General features: G+C 39.9%; 1 protein-coding gene across 1 annotated transcript in view; it reads left to right on the top strand.

Moving 5' to 3' along the window:
• Positions 1-24,376, top strand: part of XKR4 (XK related 4) — a 447,602-nt gene that overhangs the window by 281,885 nt on the left and 141,341 nt on the right. Inside the window, exon 2 of the mRNA XM_028118991.1 lies at positions 2,103-2,302. Within this exon, the coding sequence (XP_027974792.1) occupies positions 2,103-2,302 (200 nt within the window). The remainder of the gene's footprint in view (positions 1-2,102; positions 2,303-24,376) is intronic.

Genomic DNA, 24,376 nt, shown 5'->3' with positions numbered 1-24,376 from the left:
TCAGCAACACAAGAAACAACAGGTATTGGCAAGAATGCAGAGAAAGGGGAACCTCTTGCACTGTTGGTGGGAATGCAAACTGGTGTAGCCACTCTGGAAAACAGGATGGCAGTTCCTCAAAAAGTTAAAAATAGAACTACCCTACGATCCAGCAACTGCACTACTAGATATTTACTCAAGAATACAGAAATACTAATCCAAAGGCATACATGTACCCCAATATTTATAACAGCACTATCTACACTAGCTAAATTATGGAAACAGCTTAAGTGTCCATTCCTGATGAATGGATAAAGAAGATGTGATATGTATATCATTTGCATGTGTGTGTGTGTATATATATATATATATGAATATTATTCAGCCATAAAAAAGAATGAAATCTTGCCATTTGCAACAACATGGATGGAGCTAGAAAGTATTATGCTAAGCAAAATAAGTCAATCAGAGAAAGACAGAAACCACATGATTTCACTCATATGTGGAATTTAAGAAACAAAACAAATGAGCAAAGGGAAAAAAAGAGAGAGAAGCAAACCAAGAAATGGACTCTTAACTATAGAGAACAAACTGATGGTTACCATGGGGGGAGGTAGGTGGGGAGATGGGCTAAATAGGTGATGGGGATTAAGGAGTACCCTTGTCGTGATGAGCACTGGGTGTTGTATGGAATTGTTGAATCACTGTGTGTACACCTAAAACTAATATACTGTATAACTAACACTGTATGTTAACTAACTGGAATTTAAATAAAAAATTTTAAAAAGTTTTAAAGGGTGATAGACTCAGAATATCACCATTTCACAACCCCTAATGAATGAATGGATCTAGGAATTGATCATTAGTGGATGATGGCTTCATAAAGGAAAACATTAGGGTCTCCTCAATGAGGTAGTCAACATCACCTGCTAAAAATGATCAAACTTGAATCTGATCAACAGTAACTATCCAACTGAAGAAAACACAAAGGACAAATATGTTAGCCATACCACATGTGTACAATCATCAAAACCAAGATAGTGAAAAATAGGCAGGAAATTTAAAAAAAAAACGGAAGAAGAATTGTGGTTTAAAAGAGACATAAGATATATATCAAGTAATCATCACATATAGGTCTTGTTGGGATTGTATCTCAAACAAACTCTAAGGAAAATATGATCATCAGGAAAATCTGAAAACTGAGTATTTTTGATAATATTAAATTATCTGTATTTGTAATGTAGTAATGGTATTGCATTTATGTTTGTCAATTATATTTAATAAAATACTTACAGATGAAATAACATGATGATTGGGATTTGCTTCAAGATTATCTGGTGGCAGAGAGTAAGTGAAGGTATAAATAAAAAATTATGTATTTTGCATACATGTATCAATAATTACTTAATCTGGGTGAAACATATAATGGACTCAATACACTATTTTTTTCTCCTTTTGTATATATTTGAAATTTTCAATAATAAAACATTTATTTTAGAAGACATCAGGAGGGTTTGAAAGCATATGCATTCTAATACCTCAGACTTGCATGGCTCCCTAGGAGAAATCCATCTCCTGAGTACCACTGAGCACATAAAGAAACTAGCCAGGAAGGGTGTGTGTAGATTGTCAAAGTGGCAAATCCCTTCTACACCTGTTTCCAACACATTTCATATTTCAAGTCAGTGGATTGCCTCTAATGAGGCCAAAGATTGCAGGGACCTCTCAAAGCGAAGATTTAAGAATAAGGGTACTTGGGGTGCCTGGGTGGCTCAGTCGTTAAGCGTCTGCCTTCAGCTCAGGTCATGATCCCGGGGTCCTTGGATCGAGCCCCGAATTGGGCTCCCTGCTCGGTGGAAGCCTGCTTCTCCCTCTCCCACTCCCCTTTCTTATGTTCCCTCTTTCACTGTGTCTCTCTCTGTCAAATAAATAAATAAAATCTAAAAAAAAAAAAAAGAATAAGGGTACTTGTTAAGCAGTTATCTTTGGGCCTTAAATTAATAAGCCACTAAAGTAACTGTTTCTTGTGGGCTTTTGTAGCTTGCAGAAAAGAAAAGCAGCCTTGGTGTTTGAATTATAAATGATCACTCATTTCTTTCTTATTCTCCATGTTTTCTTTCTAGATATTTCCACACAATATACTTAGGTATTCGAAGTCGACAGAGTGGGGAGAATGACAGATGGAGGTTTTACTGGAAAATGGTGTATGAGTATGCAGATGTGAGTATGCTGCATTTGCTAGCCACCTTTCTGGAAAGTGCTCCACAGCTGGTCCTGCAGCTCTGCATTATCGTACAGACTCATAGCTTACAGGCCCTCCAAGGTAAGGGCTTGTCATTTGGTTTCTGACTTTGGGGAAAGATTGGCTACTTTTGTCACAATCCAAAAAACTGTTCTAATACCCTTTATTGGCAGAGGCCGTGGTTCTCCCTGTTAGATGTCTGCTATTTTACACAAGAATTTTTGAATGATGTGTATTTTCTTCTTCACAATTACTTGTGATGGCTAATTTACAGAAAGACAATTCTTTTTTTTTGCCTTCAAGCTGCCCTCTGAGTAGGAAAAACATTTCTATGATTTTATGTTTGGTCAGAATGAAAATAGAGGCAACTGGGTTTTTCTGGCTTGTGTGATAGAGTAATTTCCAAAACCTTGGAAAAAAAAAAGGCCTAGCTCTCTCTCTTTCTAATAATATTTATACACATATTTGAATATGAGGGTAATCTCTATCATTTCCTTTTGACATTAAGAAACAAAACGAGATTAAAAGGAAATAGTAGATTGCTATAATATTGTTTTCAAAGTCATAGGAGAAAAAATGTTGTCAATATTTAACAATACATTGTTTATATACTACTAAGTTTTATAAAACAAATATTATCAGATTAATATTTTTGTGTTTTGCTGTCTTGTTTGATAACCTCATCAGTAAGACTGTCACTTATCTGCACTGATGTTTCCTTAGGCTCTGCTATTCAAATCTTTTCTAGCAGCAAGAAGATCAGACAGACCAGTGGGTGCATAGGTGAATAAATGGGTGGGTAGATGGATAGCCATTTTGTAAATAAGCAGTTTCCTGGCAATTTGTCTATCTTATAACTAAATAGATTTTGTGAATCAGTTAACATAACATGCTCATTTTGTTTCCATCTCATTAGAGCCTTTGCTGTGACTTCCTCTATGTACACGCATGTTAGTGTCCTGTTCTGGTCCATGCTCTAACTTGAGATTTGATCCGGTTGGTCTGAGGAATTTCTACAGTGTCCTTGTAACATTTTATAGCAAGGAGTACATTAGCTTAGACTGAGCACTTTACTTGGCGAGGTGTGGGGTGCATATTAGAGGAGAAGAAAGATGGAGCGCGTCCTGGTAGCCAGGGACCCATTTATTTGTGAATGTCTGGCCAACACTGGCTCCACACTAGAATAGCTTTGGTCTAAGAAGTTTGAGAAAAGGGTCAAAGAGATCTGTGGGCTGTGATTCTCAAATGCTAGAAAGCAAATTGGAAGAAAGAGAAAGTCGTGTTTTAGCACAGAAACAGACAAGAAAAGCCTAGAGAAAATAAGATGTATAAATTAGCTGTGAACAACTGCCTTTAGTGGTGAAAGACCACAGGCTGCAGAGGGAGGATCTGGATTTGGTCACTCACTTCCTTGCTGTGAGACCTTGTGCAGGTCACTTAATGTCTCTGGGCCCCCCCTTCTCAAATGTAAAGGTGACCAATGAAACTAGGTTAATTTCAAGCTCCTTGGAGCTCTGTTCCATCTTTGCATCAATAAATGCCCAGTATCCTTACAGGGCCAGGGATATGCATTAGGAAATGGTCTGTAAATGAGGACATAAATTTAGAGGCAACATCAAACTAAATCTCTATCAAAGAATCTGGTACATATCTCCAGAACAACTTGCAACCTAATTACACAAGAAGAGGGGTGCCTGGGTGGCTCAGTCAGTTAAGCGTCTGCCTTCAGCTCAGGTCATGATCTCAGGGTCCTGGGATTGAGCCCCACATTGGGCTCTCTGTTCAGCAGGGAGTCTGCCTCTCCCTCTCCCTCCAGCCTCCCCGCTTGTGCTCTCTCTCTCTCTCTCTGTCTCAAATAAATAAATAAAATCTTAAAAATAATAATAATAGTAGTTACACAAAAGGAAAACCCAGACACAAATGTGGACTTTGCAAGCTGCCTTCCTGTGGCCCAAGATTAATAGGTGTCCCTACTGGTTTTCTAAAAGATTTAAAAAAATCATAGAGAAGTTTTTATCCTAAAGATGGATAGAGAGAGAAAGAAGAGAAAGAGAGAGAGGGCCTAAGAAAATGAGATCACTTTGGTTGGAGAGTTTTATGTAGTTTTATAGAAAAAAAAATAGAAAGCAATCCTTATTTTTTCTCAGATTATTCATTCTAAGCATAAGAATCAAAATTTCTGTTTCACAGAGTTGTGGCTCTTCACTGACACCTTGTGTCCCCAGCTTATCTGTTAAGCTCACATTTTTTGCATGAGGCTTACTTTGGGAGCCAGACCTTATCCTTGGCCAAGGCAAGCCATGCTGTCAGAATTGGAAAGCTGTAGGGAAAATGTGGTCTGTATCGCTCCCAAGGTGGTCAAAAGACAAGCTGATTCAAAGATCACTAGGATCAATGCAAGTCATTGAGCACAAGATGAGGAATTAGCCTTCTGGGTGGGTCTTGGTGCTGCCATTTTTTAACAAGGAAGGTGGGCAGAAAGCTATGTCAAAAGACCAAACAGTGGAAAATACATGACAGCAAACAACCACAAAACCTCCAGCAAATGAAGATGAGCCCAGGCAACACTACCTGAATCAGTTTGCATTTTGAAGAGAAACCTGTCTTCAGAGAGAGCTTCCAAATTCAACCCTCCAATAGATGATCCCACTTAAAATGAACCAGCTTATAAATTAAACTGTGTGAATAAATTACAGAAACAGAGCTTTTCTCCTCTAGGAGAAGAAAAATAAATGTGATAGAAGCTAGTCTGACATATATTTTCATATATATTTATGGTATAAGATTCTTAGGATTTATATATAAAAACACAACTTTCTGCAATGGATGCAAATAATCAATGGCATGAACCCTCTGAAGTATTTGCAAATAGCTCTGAATTAAAAACTGTAAAATGTTCTTATTTAGCAGGTAGAGTGGTCCTAAGTCTGCAAGTCATTCTTGTATATGCCTGTCTAGAATTATTAGTTTTTAAGATAAAAATAATGCCTTTTAATCCCAATTTCAGTCATCTATTACTCTCTGAAGGACACGCTTTTAAACACCAGTAAGAAAATCAAAGAAGAGATGTGACATTTTAAAACAGATGCTTAAAAATTTCATTCTCCTTATGGAAGGAAGTTGGCATCGCCTTAAAACAATGTTAGCTGTGAAAATCCTTTCTCAGCATTCCTTACTTATTGAATAATTAAGTCAGAGGTACCATATTGGACTGGAGTCTGACAGGCTCAGCGGTGAACCATGCAAGTAAGGTGTCATGGTTTCTCAGTTGGCACTATCCCAGCAAGGACAGTTTGGCTCCTGCCCTGAGACCAGGAATCAGAATAAGGCAGAAACTTGGACATGAACATCCAATCTTTTCGCTCCACATTGTTACCTTAGACCCAACTGCTGCTCTTCATTGGATCTGGAGTTTTCCTAGGAATATCTATCTCTGAAGTTAAGAAACACTCAAGAGGATGCAATTGTACATGCATATCTAAGGTGGTACAAGTGCAGAAGTTTCCAGTATACACCTCATTATGATTTTCCATTCCAATTCCATCTCCCTGCCAGAAGAGGAAGAGACAGACAGAAGAGGCAGATGCCGGGCGGCAGGTGGGCGGGGGGGGGGGGGAGTGGAGAAATGCAGGAAGGAAGGAAAGGGAGAGGGAGGGAGAGAGAGGGGGAGGGAGAAAAACTGCCTGGTAAACTAAGATGGGCAACGGTGCACCTGTTCGTCTTAATTTGAGGACACTGTTCTCGGTGTTAAAGATATTAAGATGTGGTCTGAGGCCTGTCTATCCTATTTTCAAGCAACATCTCAAACCCATCCATGGCCTTTGATTATATCTAAATGGTACGAGAAAAGGTAAATGGATAACTGTCTATGTTCTGTAGAAAGAAATTACCCTACCTGGCCTTTTGGATGTAAAATGAGCAAGCTGCTCCTAGAGAGTCTCTAAGTCACTTGAGTTTTGTGAGTGTGCTTCTCTGAAGACTCGGTTTTGGTTGTGTAGACCCAGCCTCCCAAGGTTGGAGGAGAAGATACTGATTCATGTACAAACAAGTGTCCACAGGCCTTCCCTAGCAATGCATCATTGCTCAGCACCTGGCTCCATGCTCCATGCTCCACGCTCCATGCTCTATGGAGAAGCCTGGGGAATGATGTGCAGGCACACCATGTATTCCCAGTGTGTGTGTGTATGTGTGTGTGTGTGTGTGTGTGTGTGTGTGTGTGTAAGCCACAGCCCAGGCTGGTACAGCTCAGTCACCTGGCTCTGACGGCCAGGTGTGCATGCCCACCAGTGAACATGAAGGAACAGTGATTCCTCATAAGGAACCATCTAGGTAAACCAGAAAGAATCCAGGCCTTCATTAGATGCAAGTTGGGTGCCAATCTGCAAACCCAAATATTTCCACTTTTCAGCTGGCTTCAGTAATTCATTTCCAATTTCCACATTTACTTGTCATTACTAGAAAATCTCATTTTATACTCAACATGTACTTAGCTGTGACGTGCAGAGTGAGTGGCAAACAAATGCCTTCCCACGGGCCATGTGTCAGGACAGCTTTGTTGAGAAAGAAAAATACCAACACCTACTTCAATTCTGATTTCTTCAGATCCCAAACCCCACATGTTGCCCCTTTTGCCAACAGTTTATACTGAATACTTTGTGAAAAGAAGAGAGGAAAGGGGGTGGGACAGGTTTTTTAATTGTTCTCTTCCCGCCTTACCTCCTGTGAGACCACTGAGAAAGTCACAAGTGAAGGGCCTCTCCTCAAACATCCAGGACTATGCCCAGCAAACTCGGGGAACTCAGACATCCCCAAAGTGTGAAAAACACCTCATTTGCCATGACCTGATGAGGACTTTTGAGGCCTGAATCATGGGATATCCAGTCACTCAACCTCACGGTCAAGCAGGTAGAGCCCCACCCAGCTGCCTGTGCATGGTTCAGGTCAGAGAGGAAACCCAGCTGCCTCCAGGGCAAGACCTTCCTCCTCTGCCAGACACCTGTCTCTGCATGTGCCTGGCTCCACCCCTGGGTTTCTTCAAGGCAAGAGTGCCAGCCCGTGAGTGGGACTCTGTCCCACATCCCTTTAGATCTGTCTACTTTGCAGTTGTTATTTTCATTCGTTAATTAACACATTTATCAAACGTCTATTATGTGCATGATGGTGTGTGAAGCTCTGCAAAATTTGTCCTAAAAAAAGTTCATGTTTTTATTAAAAGTTCATAATGTGACATTATAAACAACGTGACAAAACATATTTAGAAACACCTAATTTATCTGGGCGTATTCTAGAATGTTCCATTTTCTAGATAGGATACTTTAAATGAGAGGAACCCTTAGAGCATATCTAGCTCACCCTCCCCCATTGAGGGGCCACCAAACCTCTGCTTGAGCCCATCGTTCATTATACAGCACTTGTGACTCAATCACAGACTCTGTTGGAAAAGGCCTTACCGGGCATCTAGCCCATCACTCTACCTGACACATGAATCTCTGATCAGTTCTGCCTTCCCTCGCTTCATTCAATCTCAGGGTCCACCATCTCACCAGGAAGGCGACTCATCATCATAAGCCTGATAAGCAAAAGCTCTTCTCTCCCACTTTGGGCAAGCAGTACCCCATCCTTTCTGTAGAATATTCTTCCCGATGCCCTTAGTGCAGTGAATGTTCATGCCAAGCAGGTTACTTTTAGTCCACGGGCACCAGTTTTCTCCTCTAGTTGAGCCAAACGCTTCACAAGAGTCATTTTGGGTTTCTGAAGCTATTCATTTTAACTGCCATGTTCTTGTGACCACTCAGTTTAATTAGCTAGCATATAAACTGATGAAATCTGAATGTGGAAAAAAGAGGTGTTTCTCTGAAATCGGTGCTGCTGGTTTCAGGAACAGTGGATCAGACCAGAGCAGTGCTTTCCCAATCAGGCGGCATCAAAGCATCAGGACCCCTCTCCTGTCACTCGTGGTCTGGCCATCAGAGGTGGTTTGTGCTGCCCTGGAGGCTGCGGGTTGTGAGGACTGCACCCTGGCCCCTCTGTAGCCACCAGCCTTCCTTTGCACAGGGCTAGCCAAGACATGTATGCACCTGCCTCCAGTGTCCCCAGACCACTCTGTGGGGTTTAGTGTTGTATCTCTGAACATTAGCTCCTTTTTTTTTTTTTGGCTTTTTGTGATGATATGTCAATTAGAGTATCATCCCTCATCAGGAATGCAGAACATGTTAGATATTCCTAAAGAAGAGATTTAAATCAGGAGATCTACTCCAATGGGTGCTGGGATGCTGAGAGGACAAAAAGCAGATGTCATCAAAGTAAGAGATTCGCTATTAAAGGGAGAAGCTTCCCCCCACACACACGCTTCCCTAAGGCCAGAGGAATGAAGGAGTAAGTGCTCAGATCTCTGGGTAGGGCACAGTCTGGTGGGTGTGGGTGACAAAGGGACAGGGCATAAGGACTGCTGAGGCTGCCCCTGGGAAGCTGGCCAGCAGGTACGGAGCAAGGCCCCCCCGGACGTGGTGAGGCTGTGCAGCTGCAGGCCAAGAGAAGCTGGGGACAGGAGACAGGAAGCTTTACAGGCCAGTGAGGATAGGATGCTGATCTGAGCTGGAATCCAGAAAAAAGTCTCCTCACCTCTCCTCCTACCTTCCAACATGCTGCCAGGGCTACCTCTCAGCAGAACTTAATGGGAAACCAGCTGGTCAGGCAGTCGGGGAAATCTCCGCAGTCCCAGCCCCACCTCTCAGACAAGAGGTAACCCACTCCCCATTCTGCTTTGTTACTTATGCCTGCTTCCAGCTGAGAAACGATAACAGAGCTTGTTAAAGCCAGAAAGACCACTGTATGGGACAAATGCACAGGCTTTAGATCATGGTGATTGTGTCATGTGAAAGATATACAAGCGGCCAAATTTGACAACTGATATGTCGTCCTTCAGTGTATGACCACAGAGCTCAAGTGGCCATATAGTAGTGTCCAGCAATCCTACCTGATTTCTCCTTGAAATTCACCGTCCTACTCCCAAGCTCACTGCATTCTCAACTTTGCAACGCTCTGTATCTTGCACCCTGCGCTGCTGGCCTCACTTCTTATTTGAGTGAAAAAACAGAAGCAGTCAACCAAGCTGCTTTATTTTCCATTCTAACTGTGCATGTGCACGTCTGTGTGTTTCTGTGGTTTTTTTTCATTCAGCATTATGCACGTAGCTGTAACTCATTTTCATCACTATAAAATAATCCATTGTAAGAATAAACCTCAGTTTATTTATCCATTCTACTGTTGTTCATGGCTGCCTGGTTTGTTTTCGGTTTAAGGGTATTATGAATGATGATACTATGGATGGTTTTTATATGCCTTTACACATGTACACATATTTCTCTTGAGTTAAGACCTAAGAGTGAAATCACTGAGCCATGACGTACAGGCACGTTGAACTTTAGTGGATGATGCCAAAGTATTTTCCAAAGTGGTCGTACCAACTCACAGTCATTCCTACAGCAATGTATTTGTGTCGATTGCTCCAAATCTCCAAAATTTGGCATCATTGGTCTTAATTCGAGCCATGAGTAGGATCTCAATGTGTTTTTAATTTGCATTTCCTGATAATGATCAAGTTAAAAAGCATCCTTGATTCTTCTCTTCTTCCTCACCCTTTTTACCCAATCCATCAGCAAGTTCTATCTGCTCCAACCTCAAAATACATTTCAAAGCTGATCACATACACCACCTCCACCCCACACCCTCATCCAAGCTATAATCTAGCTAGAATTCTCCAATGAACTGCCCTCCCTGCTTCATCCTTGCCTCCACACGGTCTATTTGCCATACAGCCGCCATACTGATCTTTGTATCTTTTTATCACTTTACTCCCCTCTTTAAAATTCTGATGAGTTTTCATAGCAATTAAAACAAGTTCAACATTTTTTTAATGAGTATGAGACAAGGTGCCCTGGTTTGGTACCTCCACACCTCTCTACTCTTCCCCTACTTGCCCAAGTCTGATAGCATTGATCCACTATTTCTTAGACACGCCACGTGGGCATTTGCTGTTCCCTTGCCTTGTCGTTCCCTCAGGTCTTCATATGACTCATCCTCTTCACTCAGGACCACATTCAAGCATCACTTCTAAAACTCACATCACCTTCCCCACCAATAGACTTTCCCTATCCCTCCCTCTTCACTCTGTGTTATTTTTCGCTATAGCCAATTGAAACTTTATTCGTTCACATGAATTGTTGTTATTTTTCTTCTCTGTCATCCCAACTGGAGGGCAAGCTTCATGAGAACAAGGAATGTAGAGATGAGACTGAAGAATAGAAAGCACTCAAAAAGTATTTGACTAAAGAATTTAGTATGTAATTACCATGCTTGGGATCTATCTTATTTTTACTGGTTTCTCAATTGGACTAGGCAATATATACTGCTGGTTAAGTTTCCATGGAAAATCATAGTCTTATTTTACATGGATGAAAGACATAATATAAGCTCCCCTCAAATATTGTGTTTTTAAGACTTCTACATATTTGGAAAATTTAAAATATTACCTTTTTATTCTCTATTACATTTGCTATTCAAGATAAAATGAAAAGCACAAAAACACACAAAGAAAATAAAAACTGTCTTCCTGACAGAAACAATAAAAATCCTGCCACTGAGAAATAATTAGTGACTATATTTTATTGCTTATTATTATAGACTTCTTTCACATTTTAGTATATATTACATTAAAATAGAATTAAAATATGGATACTGTTTTATAACCTCCTTTTTTTGACAACACACCATAAACATATATCTGTAACTATGTGTATATAGTTTCTACATCGTTTCTAACAACTGCATAATTTACCAACAAGGATTATCTTTTTCTTTTCCATTAATTCCCTATTTTTAAAATTATAAGTTATCAAATTATATTAAGAACTAAATCTTTGCAGATAGTCTCAATTATTTCTCAAAGATAAATACGTAAAAGTGAAATTGCTGGATTTAAGGGCAGGGTTTGAAGGTTTTTGATACATAATGCCAAAGTGGCAATTTTAAAATACACTTCTTAAGAAGAATTCTTCAGTCTCAAGTTTCTGATCCATATCCACAGGAAGTCACTGAGGGCAATAATCATGACAATGACTGAAAAATAGGCAAATCTCTTGATATGTAGGAAAGAGCTCTTAATAGTGCCCGTTCAAATATGAAGGGCTTAATTCCAGAAAGCTCATTTCTTCCCTTGTTGCTTCATTGTATCCACGTTTATAAACTTTTTTTATTATGTTATGTTAGTCACCATACCGTACATCATTAGTTTTTGATGTTGTGATCCATATTAAATCTTTTCTACTAAGCAGCAACATTTCCTTGTTGATGAAACAAAATTTTAAGAACAGCCTCATCAGAGACTTTTGATTTGAACCAAAATTGTAAGGAAAGCTGATGCAAGTTTCTCGAAACATACAAAAATCTGACCAAGGAAAACTTGTAAAGAGTTAAACAATACAAAAATGATAAAACAGCAGCTTCTACACTGGACAGTTGTGATCTCTTTTGGCTTTATGAACATACTGAATTTATGCAATAACATTTAGTGCAAAGCCCTGCCTGGTATTAAAAAAATAAATACAAGGTAACATGTCCTTCCTTCCAGGTGCTGACAAATACAGTAAAGGCTGCCAAAAACAAGGGTAAGGTTAGCAACGATGCCTGTGCTCAAAGGCTATTATACATTCCTTCCTGGCAGCACGGACCACCGCACTTGGCACATACTAGGCAGTCAATGGATATTTGTTGGATCAAAAAGAATGAATGCCTACTCTGTAGCAGAGCCCTATGCTAGGTGTGATTGATATAAAAACAAATGGCACAGCCCCAGCCCTCAAAGAATCCAGCCGACTGGAAAAGAAAGACCAAAAAGCCATTTTAACTCTATTATACTCTATGTTCTGTTTGTAGCCACATTAAGACTCTTTGGTGACACAGACTGATCTCTTACGGAGAATGATACAGGGGAAGCAGAATTGCCATGCTTGCTGTCTATATTCAGAAAAGATGTCAAGCAATGTTGGAAGAATCGGGGAAGTTTTCATGAAAAGAATGGCCTCTGAGCTGGGTCACAAATGATACCTAACTTTTTTTCATATTCTATTAAAAAAAAAATAGAAACGTGAACAAAGGGGCGCCTGGGTGGCTCAGTTGGTTAAACTGCTGCCTTCAGCTCAGGTCATGATTCCAGAGTCCTGGGATCGAGCCCCGCATCAGGCTCCCTGCTCATGCAGGAAGCCTGCTTCTCCCTCTGCCTGCTGCTCCCCCTGCTTGTGCTCTCTCTCTCTCTCTCTTTCTCTGTGTCAAATAAATAAATAAAATCTTAAAAAAAAAAAAAAAGAAAAGAAAGAAACGTGAACAAAACCAGAAGGGGGAGGCTGGTGGTTTTTTCTATGCCCATCCAGTAATGCTAGTGATACTAGTCACCTCATAGCAGTGGGATTGTTGGTATTATTTATAGTAAAGGATTAAGATTTATTTCTCACCCTTGAAGGATCTTTCTAGTAGCAGGGTAAGTCCTTGCATACACGCTTTTAAAGAAATACAGCCTATTTTCCTCCATCTCTTACTTTTCAGCCTGTGTTTTTGCATTGTTACGTACTTGGGATTCTCAATAGATAAATCAATAAAATAGTAAACTGCCAGTCTGCTTAATCGATACACATAAGGAGTTGAGTTTTAAAGACTATCAACAACTTTGTAAGGAGAGACTTACAAAACTGACATGACCTGTGGGCCATACTGCTCCACTCTATTGAAAAGTATTGGCAGAATAAACGATGAGTGTCATGGGGGTAATGATATTATTGATCTCTTTATTTCACATTCAATAGCTTCTGAGTCACGGTACCTCCCCAAGTTATACTTAGAAGAAAAGAGAGATGCTTCATTTGCTTATCGTTGATTCAAGTGCTTGAAATCAACTCTGTATGGTAGATCAGCGCCCAGCACAGCTGTGAATAGTTTAGAATTTGAATCATTTTGAACATAATATGAAATAAGGGCCTGACTATTTTTAGGTTCTACTTAATTATCTCCAATAATCAAGCACAAATCTTGGTATTTTTCCACTCAGTCTTCCTTCTCTCTCCCTCTCTCCTTCCCTGTGAGATGTGAGTGAGTTTGTATGCATGTTTGGGCATCAGGCCCCAACGTGGGGGTATAGGTGGGGTCAACAGGTAATAATAATTGCGCGTGTATGAGAAGAGACCTGGAGAGAGGTGTAGAGTGGTTGCTACAACCCTGCTGGAACATAAAGGCATACATAAATAAAGGGCTGTCTTCAGCGAATAGCATCCCCAAACACTGGCTATTCCTTTGCCTTTTTCATGGCTTTGTTTTGCCAACCTCCAACCTCCCCAAATTTCAGTAGCATTTCAGTACTTCACACCTTTAAGGAACAGAAGCCCACATTTATTTTCCATTTCCCTGACCTTTAGTCCAAACTCAGAGCAGGTATTTACTTTGACTGACTATTGACATACTATAATTATTATTTCTAAACACTAAAAATAACTACTGTTGAATAGTCAAAATACTCCCTGATCAGGGACAAGGCAAGGTCAACTTAACACAAAATTCACAAGTGCCTTACTACGGTATTTCCCCAAATAGCTTTTTTTTTCCCCCTAGGAAGCCACAGACAGTTTAAGGATCAGGATTTTATGACTCCATTCTGATTGGGTGGGTGGATGAGGGAAGCTCCCACAACCACTTGAATAGTTTTCCTGATGAAACCTGCTCTTCGTCGACAAACTTTTGCCATGCCAAAGTGTGCATTCCAGTCTAGAAATGAATTTTGCATTTATTCGGCAGATTGGAATTAAACTGAATCTTAAAGCATTCCTTAGACATGTGTTAATATTTTCTTGATGACACAGCAGGATAAAGAACTACGATCATTTCCTGTTGACTGATGCAAGGAAGGCTTTTTTTAAAAAATGTCCCATTTGTGCATAGGACTGTGTATGCATGAGAGATCCAGAGCCCTGTATGCTGTCAAAGCCAGATGCAAGCAGGAGGAAAAAGAAGCAACTGATTCAATTGGTATGTAAACGGTCCTCCGTATAAAACCATGGGGAGACTCACTCCTCAAAGTGCACAATGAGCCACTGATTGCAGAAGGATAGGGACTGCAGAGCACTGCCTGCCTGAGGTTTGGTCAGCACTTTCATTGTAATCCTAAATTTCCAAGCTTTCCATTCAGCTGTAGGAAAAGTCTGAGAGTCTGGGAGACGAACGAGACTCCAAAACTCCAAAACTTTTGAACCATCCATAATATTATCAATTCAAACTCTTGGACAGTTCTATGGGGCTCCAGTTCTCAGTGTGGAGTTGGGACATGGGAGTTTCCAGTGTGCAGGCTTTAGCAAAAGCCAGAACTTCCAGATTCTTGTTAAGTAAAACTCTAAGTTAAAATTCAAACATAAGAAATGTAAAACATAGCTCCTATGATGTAAATAGGGCACATATTTCTGACCTAGGCTTTAGGAATAAATGACTGAGTCAATAAAAGCACAGACTGTAAAAAAATTAGCATAGAAAAGTAAAGCAGCTACAAAAACCATTTGAAGTAAATTGCATTTTTAAATGATTTTATTTTTATTTATTTGAGAGAGAGAGAGAGCATGACTGGGAGGAGGAACAGAGGGAGAGGGAGAGAATCTCAAGCGATTCTACACTGAGCCTGAACTGGGACTTGATCTCATGAACCCAAGATTGTGACCTGAGCTGAAATCAAGAGTTGGCTGCTCGGCTGAGCCACCCAGGCACCCCTGAAGTAAATTGCATTTTGAAATGTTTTGTGAACACAGGAGACATTAATTTCAAATTCAAGGATGCTAGGGAATTTCATGAAAGAGGGAGTATTGGATCTCAAAGAATAAGTGAAATGAGGGGCTGCTAGATGCCTCACTCAATTAAGCATCCGACTCTTGATTTTCAGCTCAGGTTGGGATCTCAGGGTTGTGAGATTGAGCCCCACACTGGGCATGGAACATGCTTAAGATTCTCTCTCTCCCTCTCCCTCTACCCCTAACCCCCTACTCTCTCTTTCTTGCTCTCTCTCAAAAAAAAAAAAAAAAAAAAAGGTGAAATTATTTTGAACCCTTGGGAGGCAGATCTGCTGGGCCCTGAAGTGGAAGTCAGACCATGAGTCATATGTATCATCAATCACAGTGCCAACTCCAGGCTTCGGGAAATAGGAGGGGAATAACATGAACTTGATCCTGAAGCTCGAGGGTCCTGAAAACCACTCTTTGTTCCTAAGGTCCAGCAATACATCTCTCAACAACAGGTTGCAGTGTCTTAATTAGGACCTAAGGGAATCTTCATTAATAGTACATTTATTTACTCAATAAACATTTGTTGAGTGCCCATCCATGACAGGCACAGATCTGGATAACTAGGAAAATGAAGATGACTAAAACCATTTACCCTTGAAGAGTTTCCAGGCTACTAATGATGAGCAACATATGAACAACTAAGTGTAAAGTTTGTGTTAGGTACCGTGATGGAAGCCGACCCAGAGGAAAGTGGACACCCAAAGAAGGGCGTGACCCACTCTACCTGGAAAGGATGGGAAAGGTTTTATACACACTTAGCTTGAGCCAAGTTGATAGTTGAGGCAGTAAAAACAGAAGAGATCATCTAGGGAGAGATCAGTGGAGGAGGAAAAGGCCAAGAAGAGAATCCTGGGGTTATCACCTAATAAGAGTCTAGAATGGAAGAAGAGCCAGTGAAGCAGAAAGACATAAGAGAAGCGGGAAGATCAGAAAAGCACAGTGATATGGTAGGCAAGGCAGTTGTTTCAAAAGAAATGCCCATGAGGGACCAGTCAAGTTGAGAACTGAACAACATAGTGTTAGATTTGACACCTGTGACATCACTATGACACAGTCCAGAATGTAACAGTGCAAAGCTTAGGAAAGAAGAATGTGAATTAGGGGCACCTGGGTGTCTCAGTCAGTTAAGAATCTGCCTTTGGCTCAGGTTATGATCCAAAGGTCCTGGAATCGAGTCCCGCATCAGACTCCCTGCTCAGCGGGGAGTCTGCTTCTCCCTCACCATTTACCTTTCCCCCCCTGCTCGTGCTCTCTCTCTCTCACTCTTGCTCTCAAATAAATAATAAATAAAATCTTAAAAAAAAGAAGAATGTGAATTAGAAGAAAAGAAATAGTAGTAGCAAAGGGAGAATTTCTAGACTAGGAAGGGAAGAATAAAATGAATAAAAAGTGGCTAAGAGCACAAGTTTCAGGATAGAGACATAAACATAAGACTGTGTTGAAGGAACCATTAAAAAATAGGCTTGAGAAGAAGAACCAAAGCAAGATCTTCCTTGAATCCTGTTGCTGCTCCCCTATCCTGGTAGTTAACAGAGTTTACTGAGTCAACATAGGTGACACCACCAGTAACAGGTAGAGCTGAACCAGAGCCCAGGGTTCCAGGCTCTATTCCAGCAATAAAGGGCCTCAACATGGAGAAATTCCATCAAGAGTGATCTTTTATGTTTTCACTCACTTTGTAGCCCTATGTGTGTCACTTAACCACACTGAGCATTAGCTTCTCTGACTGGAAAAGAATTTAATGATCTAAATTGCAATGTTGTGTTAGAATCAAATAAAAAATGTAAAGAACCTCAACTTCCTACCTGGAGCAACGAAGGTGATCAGCTGTCCACCTGTGCCATCCTCTCACTTCCTTCTTTCCCGTCTCAAATGGAGGAGGGGAAGAATACCCTCACCCTGTTTCTAAATTTGCTATAAAGTGAGGTTTCATAACTCACATTTTATTTCTCTTTTAAGTGGATGTAGACCAATTTGAACTCATTTTACCTAACCTCGAAGCTAAATATTGACTTTCTCTCCCTCCCTGCCCCCCACCCAGAGATCTCCTCCTGGCCTTAGGTATACATGCCCTCCAGAGCCAAAGCTGATTGCATTTGTTGTGTTCTTGTCTCTTGAACTCAAAGTTGTCCCAGAGAGGTTGAGACCTCAGGAGTCTTCCAGCAAATGCCACTTAGGCTTTGACCTATCCACTGACCTATATTTTTAGCATGAAGTACTTTTAGCCTTGATTTTTTGAAAGAATACATATTGGGGGGGGAATGTTGTGCAGTGTCTTTAAATTTTCTAAGTGCATCTTCTTCACCCCATTAGACATCAGAAATAATCTTTTTCCCACAAGCTCATTAGCATTCATATGCTAAGTGTTGATCTGGACATTTTCAGATATTTTCTTCAGTCCTAGGAAAGTATAGGATTTCTAAAATTGGTGGTCCTATTTTCGTTTTTAAATAGATTTTATTTTTTAGAGGAGTTTTATGTTCACAGAAAAAATGAAAGGAAGGTATAGATTTTCCCATATATCCACAGTCCCCACAGATGCATAGGCTCCTCTGTTTATCAATGTCCCCCACCAGAATGGTATATTTGTTACAAAGGACAAAGGACTGATATTGTCGCATCGTTATCACTCAAAGTCCCTAGTATACATTAGGGTTCACTCTTGCTATTGTACATGTAATGTTTGGACAAATGTGTAATGACATGTATCCATCATGACAAACTCATACAGAGTATTTTCAGTGCTCTAAAAATCTTATGTGCTCCCCGTGTTCATCCTTCCCTCCTCCCAGGCCCTGGCAAATACTGATCTTTTTACTGTCCCCCTAGTTTTGTCTTTTCCATGTCATATAGTTGGAATCATAAGTCTGTATCCTTTTCAGGCTGGCTTCTTTCACTTAGTAATGTGTATTTAAGGTTTCTCAATACATTTTCATGACTTGATAGATTATTTCTTTTTGCACTGGGTAATATGCTATTGCCTAAATTACCGCATAGTTTTTTGTTTGTTTGTTTGTTTGTTTGTTTTATCCAGTCACCTACTGAAGGACACCTTTGTTGCTTTCAAATTTGGGCAATTACAAGTAAAGCTGCTATAAACATCCCTGTGCAGGTTTTTATGTGGACATATGTTTTCAATTCCTTTTGGTAAATACCAAGGAGTGCAGTTGCTAGATTATAGTTTAGTTTTATAAGAAACCACTAGACTGTCTTCCAAGGTGGTTGTACCATTTTGCATTACCATCAGCAATGAATGAGAGTTCCTGTTTCTCCACATCCTCACCAGCATTCGATGTTGTCAGTGTTCTTGATTTTGGCCATTCTAAAACCATGTAGTGGTATATATATTCTTGCTGTTTTAATTGGCATTTTCCTGATGACGTATAATGTGTAGCATCTTTTCATATGCTTATTGCCATCTGTATTTCCTCTTTGGTGAGGTATTTGTTAAGGTCTTTGGATCATTTTTCACTTGGGTTGTTGTATTTTCTTATTGTTGAGTTTTAAGAGTCCTTTGTATATTTTCCTTTATCAGATCTGTCTTTTGCAATTATTTTCTTTCAGTTTGTGGTTTGTTATTTTGTTCACTTGATGGTGTTTTTTGCAGAAGTTTTTCATTTTAATGAAGTCCAGCTTATCCATTCTTTCTTTCATGGATCATGCCTTTGATATTGCATCTAAAGACTCATCACCATACCCAAGGTCATCTAAATTTTCTTCTATGTTATCTTCCAGGAATTTTATAGTTTCACATTTTCATTTAGGTCTGCAATCCATTTTGAGTTAATTTTTGTGAAGGTTACAAAGTCTGTGTTTACATTCATTATTTTGCATGTGGATGCCTGGTTGTTTGAAGACATTCTGTTGGAAAGACTATCTTTTATCTATTGCCTTTTCTTCTTTGTCAAAGATCAGTTGACTGTATTTACGTGGGTAAATTTCGGGACTCTATTCTGTTCTCTTAATCTATTTGTCAATCTTTTACCAATACCACACACTTTGATAGCCATAGCTTTATAGTAAGTGTTGAAGTTGGGGAGTGTTAGTCCACCAACTTTGTTCTTCTCCTCCAGCATTATATTGGCTACTCTGGGTCTTTTGCCTGATATATAAACCTTAGAATTGTTTATGAATCATCACAAAATTAATTACTGGGATTTTGATTGGGATTACATTGAATTTACAGATCAGGTTGGGAAGAACTGACATCTTGACAATATTGATATTCCCATCCATGAATATGGAATATCTCTCCATTTTTTTTAAAGTTCTTTGATTTTTTTTCATCAGAGTTTTGTAGTTTTCCTCAAATAGATCTTGTACATATTTGTTAGACTTATACCTAAGTATTTCGTTTTGGTGAATGCAAATATAAATGGTATTGTGTTTTTAATTTCAAATTTCACTTATTCCTTATTGACAGGTAGGAGAACAATTGACTATGTTAACCTGGTATCTTGCAACCTTTCTATAATCTCTTAGTTCAAGGAGTATTTTTGTTGATTCTTTCAGATTTTCTATAATCATTTCATATGTGAACAAAGATAGTTTTTTTTTAAAAGATTTTATTTATTTGACAGAGAGAGACACAGCAAGAGAGGGAACACAAGCAGGGGGAGTGAGAGAGGGAGAAGCACACTTCCTGCTGAGTAGGGAGCCCGATGTGGGGCTTGATCCCAGGACACTGGAGCCATGACCTGAGCCAAAGGCAGAAGCTTAATGACTGAGCCACCCAGGTGCCCCAAGATAGTTTTATTTCTTCTTTCCCAATTTGTACACTTTTTTACTTCCTTTCTTGCCATATCTTCTTGATGTTAGAGGCAGTCCAGGTTCAGTGAAAAGCATTAGTCTAATAAGTGAATCATCACAAGTGATTATATTTCTTTCCATTTCCTCATTTCCCACCCTTCTCTTTCTCTCTCTCTCTCCCTCTCCCCACCCAGACATACATGCATGTGCACATGTGCGCACACACACACACACACACACACAAACACACAGAGAAAGAGAAACACAAATGTACCTGTGATTACAGGCACAGACTGTCAAACTATAACACAGTATTTGAAAGTCACAATGCCTAATGGCAATGACACTTGTCCCCCACCTCTACCACCACCCAGGGAATGAGAGAGAAATGCATGCTGCCTGCTCAAGGAGCATAATGGCCAGAAAATTCAGTTTCAAAAGACTACTGTGAACCTTGCCTCATGACCTAATAACTTTGAGCTGTGGCTCATTTCTTCACCTCTCTGCATTCATTTCTTTATCAGAAGAGTGGGAAAGTATGCCTTACCTCATAGGGCAGACATCTGTGAGAATTTGCTGAGACAAGGTGAAGGACAAATGCCCAGTATCATACCTGGTATATGGCAGGTACTCAAGAGGTGTCCTCTTCCATGGGGAATACTTAACTCTGATGTGCCAATACAAACAAAAAGCAGACCATGTATAACCAAAGTATCAACCTTACCAGCTAGGCTGCACTCCCAAATAACTCAGGGAATTAGTTAGGAATACATCACTGTTTTTCCCTCAAGGAAGGAAGGAAAAGAGGTGGGGAGGAAGGAAGGGAGGAAAACTCAACAATGTGAAAATTCAAAAGTCAAAAGAGAACCACCAGAACTTCATGAGTTTATTGTGCCTGCATGCCCTGGTTTTCCTTAATTCTCCACTTAACTGAGGTTTGCCGGTACGTGCTGCACCTGTACCTCGTGGATCGGGGAAAGGGGAGATGAAAAGTATGAAACAGTAATCTGACGTTATCAGACCCTAGAAAGGCACTTCTGGAAACACTAATTAGATTATTTTCAGCCTTTTTTTTAATTTAGTGAGTTCTAAGAGAAGATCACACCTCTCCTAACACTTAGAGAGAGAATTTGTGAGCGAGACTATATGTGAGTAATACCTATTTGATGCTCGAAGCAACATGTTGCTATGGTACCAATCAGATTTTGTCTTCATCTGGGAATAGGAATTAAAACTGACAACGTTTGAGTATAACTGTTTCTGTTTGTCCCCATAAACAGTGTTAGTGCTTGGATAGAGAAGAGGTCTAGTTTTGTTGTTGCTGTTGTTGTTTTCTGGTTTTGAAACAATAGTACATTAGAAGGAGTAGGATGTGAAATAGTGCAATGAGTTTAGAGAAACAAAGACTCCCCCAAAGGAGCTCATTAGTCTCATACATTTACATTTTCAAAGGATGTGGAAATGCCAAAAAGCGAGTTCTTAATGGTCAAAAGCAGCAATGTCATCTCAGAGCCAAAGAGAGTGAATCAGTGACTAATGGGGTGCAAGTGCAAGATTGATCTGGAAGCCTAATTGGCTATTTTTATGGCTTTAAAATTCTGATCTTATATTAGAGCTATAAAATATCCATTGTGCTTCGGGGAACATCTGTGCATTTGGCTCTCATAATAAAAGAAATATTGCAAATCAAGGGAGGTAGCCTGCTATGGAGAAAAACAAGAGAATGATTAACTTGAAATTCGGGGAAGTGTTTACCTGTGGGAATGAGGTAGAGAGGGAATGGGGCTTCATAGCCATTGATAATGTTCAATTTCTTAAGTTGAAAGGCATTTTAGTATTTCTCTTGAAACTCCACATGGACAGTGCATATATTCACAACAAAAATTTACTTATAGAGGTAGAGGGAATAGAATATGACAAGTCAATGGATGGTGGGCAGTGGATTTGAGTCTTGACTCTACTACTGAGTAGCTGAGTGATTGGCATATCACCATGGCTGGGGCTCAGTTTTCTCATCTGTGAAATAAGGCATGCGAAATGGTTACTACACTCCCCTCCAGCTTGAAAACTGTTCAATTCAATGTTTATCACATGGAATACAATACTATTAATTTTGTTGGGGAATATTACTTTCATCATACAAAACCAACAAAATCCTACAGTTACCATTCAATCGTCCACCTCAATTTAATTAGCAAAGGAGGATAAGGGGCCGGTCAGGACTAACGAGAATGCATTCTGGCTCGGTTGACACTGGAGCCGGTGAGCCCTTTTAAGTAATCCTGCTAATTGTTGAGCAGAATTTGGGAGCTTCTTTACAAGGCACGATATTAAGGAGTCAGTGACAGGGCTTACAACGTGGGAGTCAGAGGTCCTGTCTGACACTGACACTCCACACTTCTCTGTCAGCTCACCTTGTCAGCTTCTCTGAACGTAAGATAGCAAGATACTGAGCTCAAGAGGTATCTAATTATTTTATGGTCTTCAAATGCTGTCGGGTGCTTCAGATTTTCCAAATTACTAAAATTACCAAAAAGTAACTACGCTTTTCAGGATGGGACTAATCACCATCCCAAAAGGGTTTCAAGGAAATTCTCCCTTTTGGTTTGCAAAATTAAGAGTGCAAACATCTGCTTTCCTCATTCTTCCCACAAGTATTTATAGGGCGCCTACTGTAGGCCAAGTCCTGTGTTGTTGATCCCTACTTAATTTCAAAGCACAAATAGGAGATGTGATTATTACACAGGTGCCCTAGGGCATTGTAGCAAATTTCCCAGGCACTGGTATACTCATTTGGATATGTGTGTGTCAAATGAGAGTAGATAGATTTGGGCTGCTGCCTTCCACTTCTGGTTTTGTTTCAGGCTCCAGTGTCAACCGAGCCAGAATGCATTCTCGTTAGTCCTGACCAGCCCCTTATCCTCCATCCTGAGAACAGTGCTGCCCAAACATCCTGTGGTTGTTCCCCAGGCAGAACCCCATGAGAGGCTATGGAAGAACCCATCACCTGGGTTCTGAGGTTGAATATCGACTTCTGAAAACTGGGGCAAAGTCTTAACCTCTCAGAGGCTCCATTTATTCACTCTGAAATAGGGACCTACCTAAAGTGTCACAATGAACATTGCGAACATGAAATGTGGCATCACACATGTAAAGCACTGAGCTCAAGACCTGGCACTTAATTTTGCCTCAAAAAAATTACATATGCTTCCCCTTACTGTTCTCACATAATTAAATACACAATCATGCTTTAAAGAGAACGCTTCTACCTTCAGAAGAATTGCCTGCTGCCTTCCTGCTCTGTTGGTTACGATGAGAGCCTGGCTGAGGGAATCGGGCAGCATCCTGTTCTCTCAAATATGTCCGGGCATCCTTGAGGAATAATCAAATTTAAGCACACACTTATGTTAAGGGGGCAATGCTAGACACCAAATGTGCTGTGGCATCTTGGGAAGCAAAATCCAAAGACTGGTATCATCAAGAGGCTACTTGAAGGTGATTTGGCCACTTTCTTTACCTCGACCCCCTTCAATAAGAGTTTAGCATAAAATTGATTAAGAAAAGCTTGCACAATGTCTGTGATAACATGTAAAAGAGTACAAACCATTCCTATAATAAAATTATCAAGAAAAGGCAAGTTCCTTGTAAATGTTGAAAGAGAAAGGAGATCCTCAGGAAATTAAATCTGAGTGCGGGGGCCTTCTTCCACTTAAGCAAACATCCAGGCAGTAACAGAAATGTACAATTTATGTGAACTTTCAGGGGCTGTATTTTTCTCATTTCAATCATTCCCACTTATTTGTGGTGTTTCCGGTTTTTTCAAGGAACTACTCAGTAATTTCTTGTGGATTATTGGGTGGGGTTTAAACCCATATGCACACAGAGAAACTGAAGTTGGTCCACTAAGTCAGCAAAAGAAGAGCTCTGGTCTCTAACCACCACCCATGTGCTACCAGGACTTCCCTCTCTTGATTTCACAATGCATCTTTGCTATCATTAGCAGCGGCTCTGGGCTTAGTGCCAACCAGTTATTCACATAGTAGGCCCTCCACAAACTACTACAGAGGGAGGTGATTAATGCATCCAACGAAAGACTCAAACTACACCATCTCTAAATCTAAGATTCCACATAAGTACAAATCATGCTTATTTCCAACAGAAAATGTTTTATGGATACTCTGTTCATCTTTTTTGGTGGATCTTATGTGAAGGTAGCAATTATCCTTTAAAATCATTTCATATTTAAAAATAAATTAAATGATCTGATGTACTGAACATCAAATGCATATAGTACATATAGTTAACAATGAAGCCAGATATGAGAAATTTATTAGACAAGTTGAGAAAAAGTGATTATTTTCTTTTTAAGAAGAAAAAAATTAAAATTACTCTGAATATGATATATTTCAGATCTCAGCTTTCTTGTTTTATTATTTATCGCTGATTCCAAATTGTCTTCCTTTGCATCTTCTCCTTACCTGAGAAATATTTTATTTTTGTTGCTAAGGCAAAAGAAAATAATTCAGAATCAATAATAAGA

The sequence above is a fragment of the Eumetopias jubatus genome, unplaced genomic scaffold, assembly GCF_037043125.1.
Source record: "Eumetopias jubatus isolate StellerSeaLion01/CBP00866 unplaced genomic scaffold, mEumJub1_p1.0 scaffold_4, whole genome shotgun sequence".
NCBI lineage: Eukaryota > Metazoa > Chordata > Mammalia > Carnivora > Otariidae > Eumetopias > Eumetopias jubatus.
Note: the sequence above shows the minus strand (reverse complement) of the source record. Positions and strands in the feature narration are given on the sequence as shown.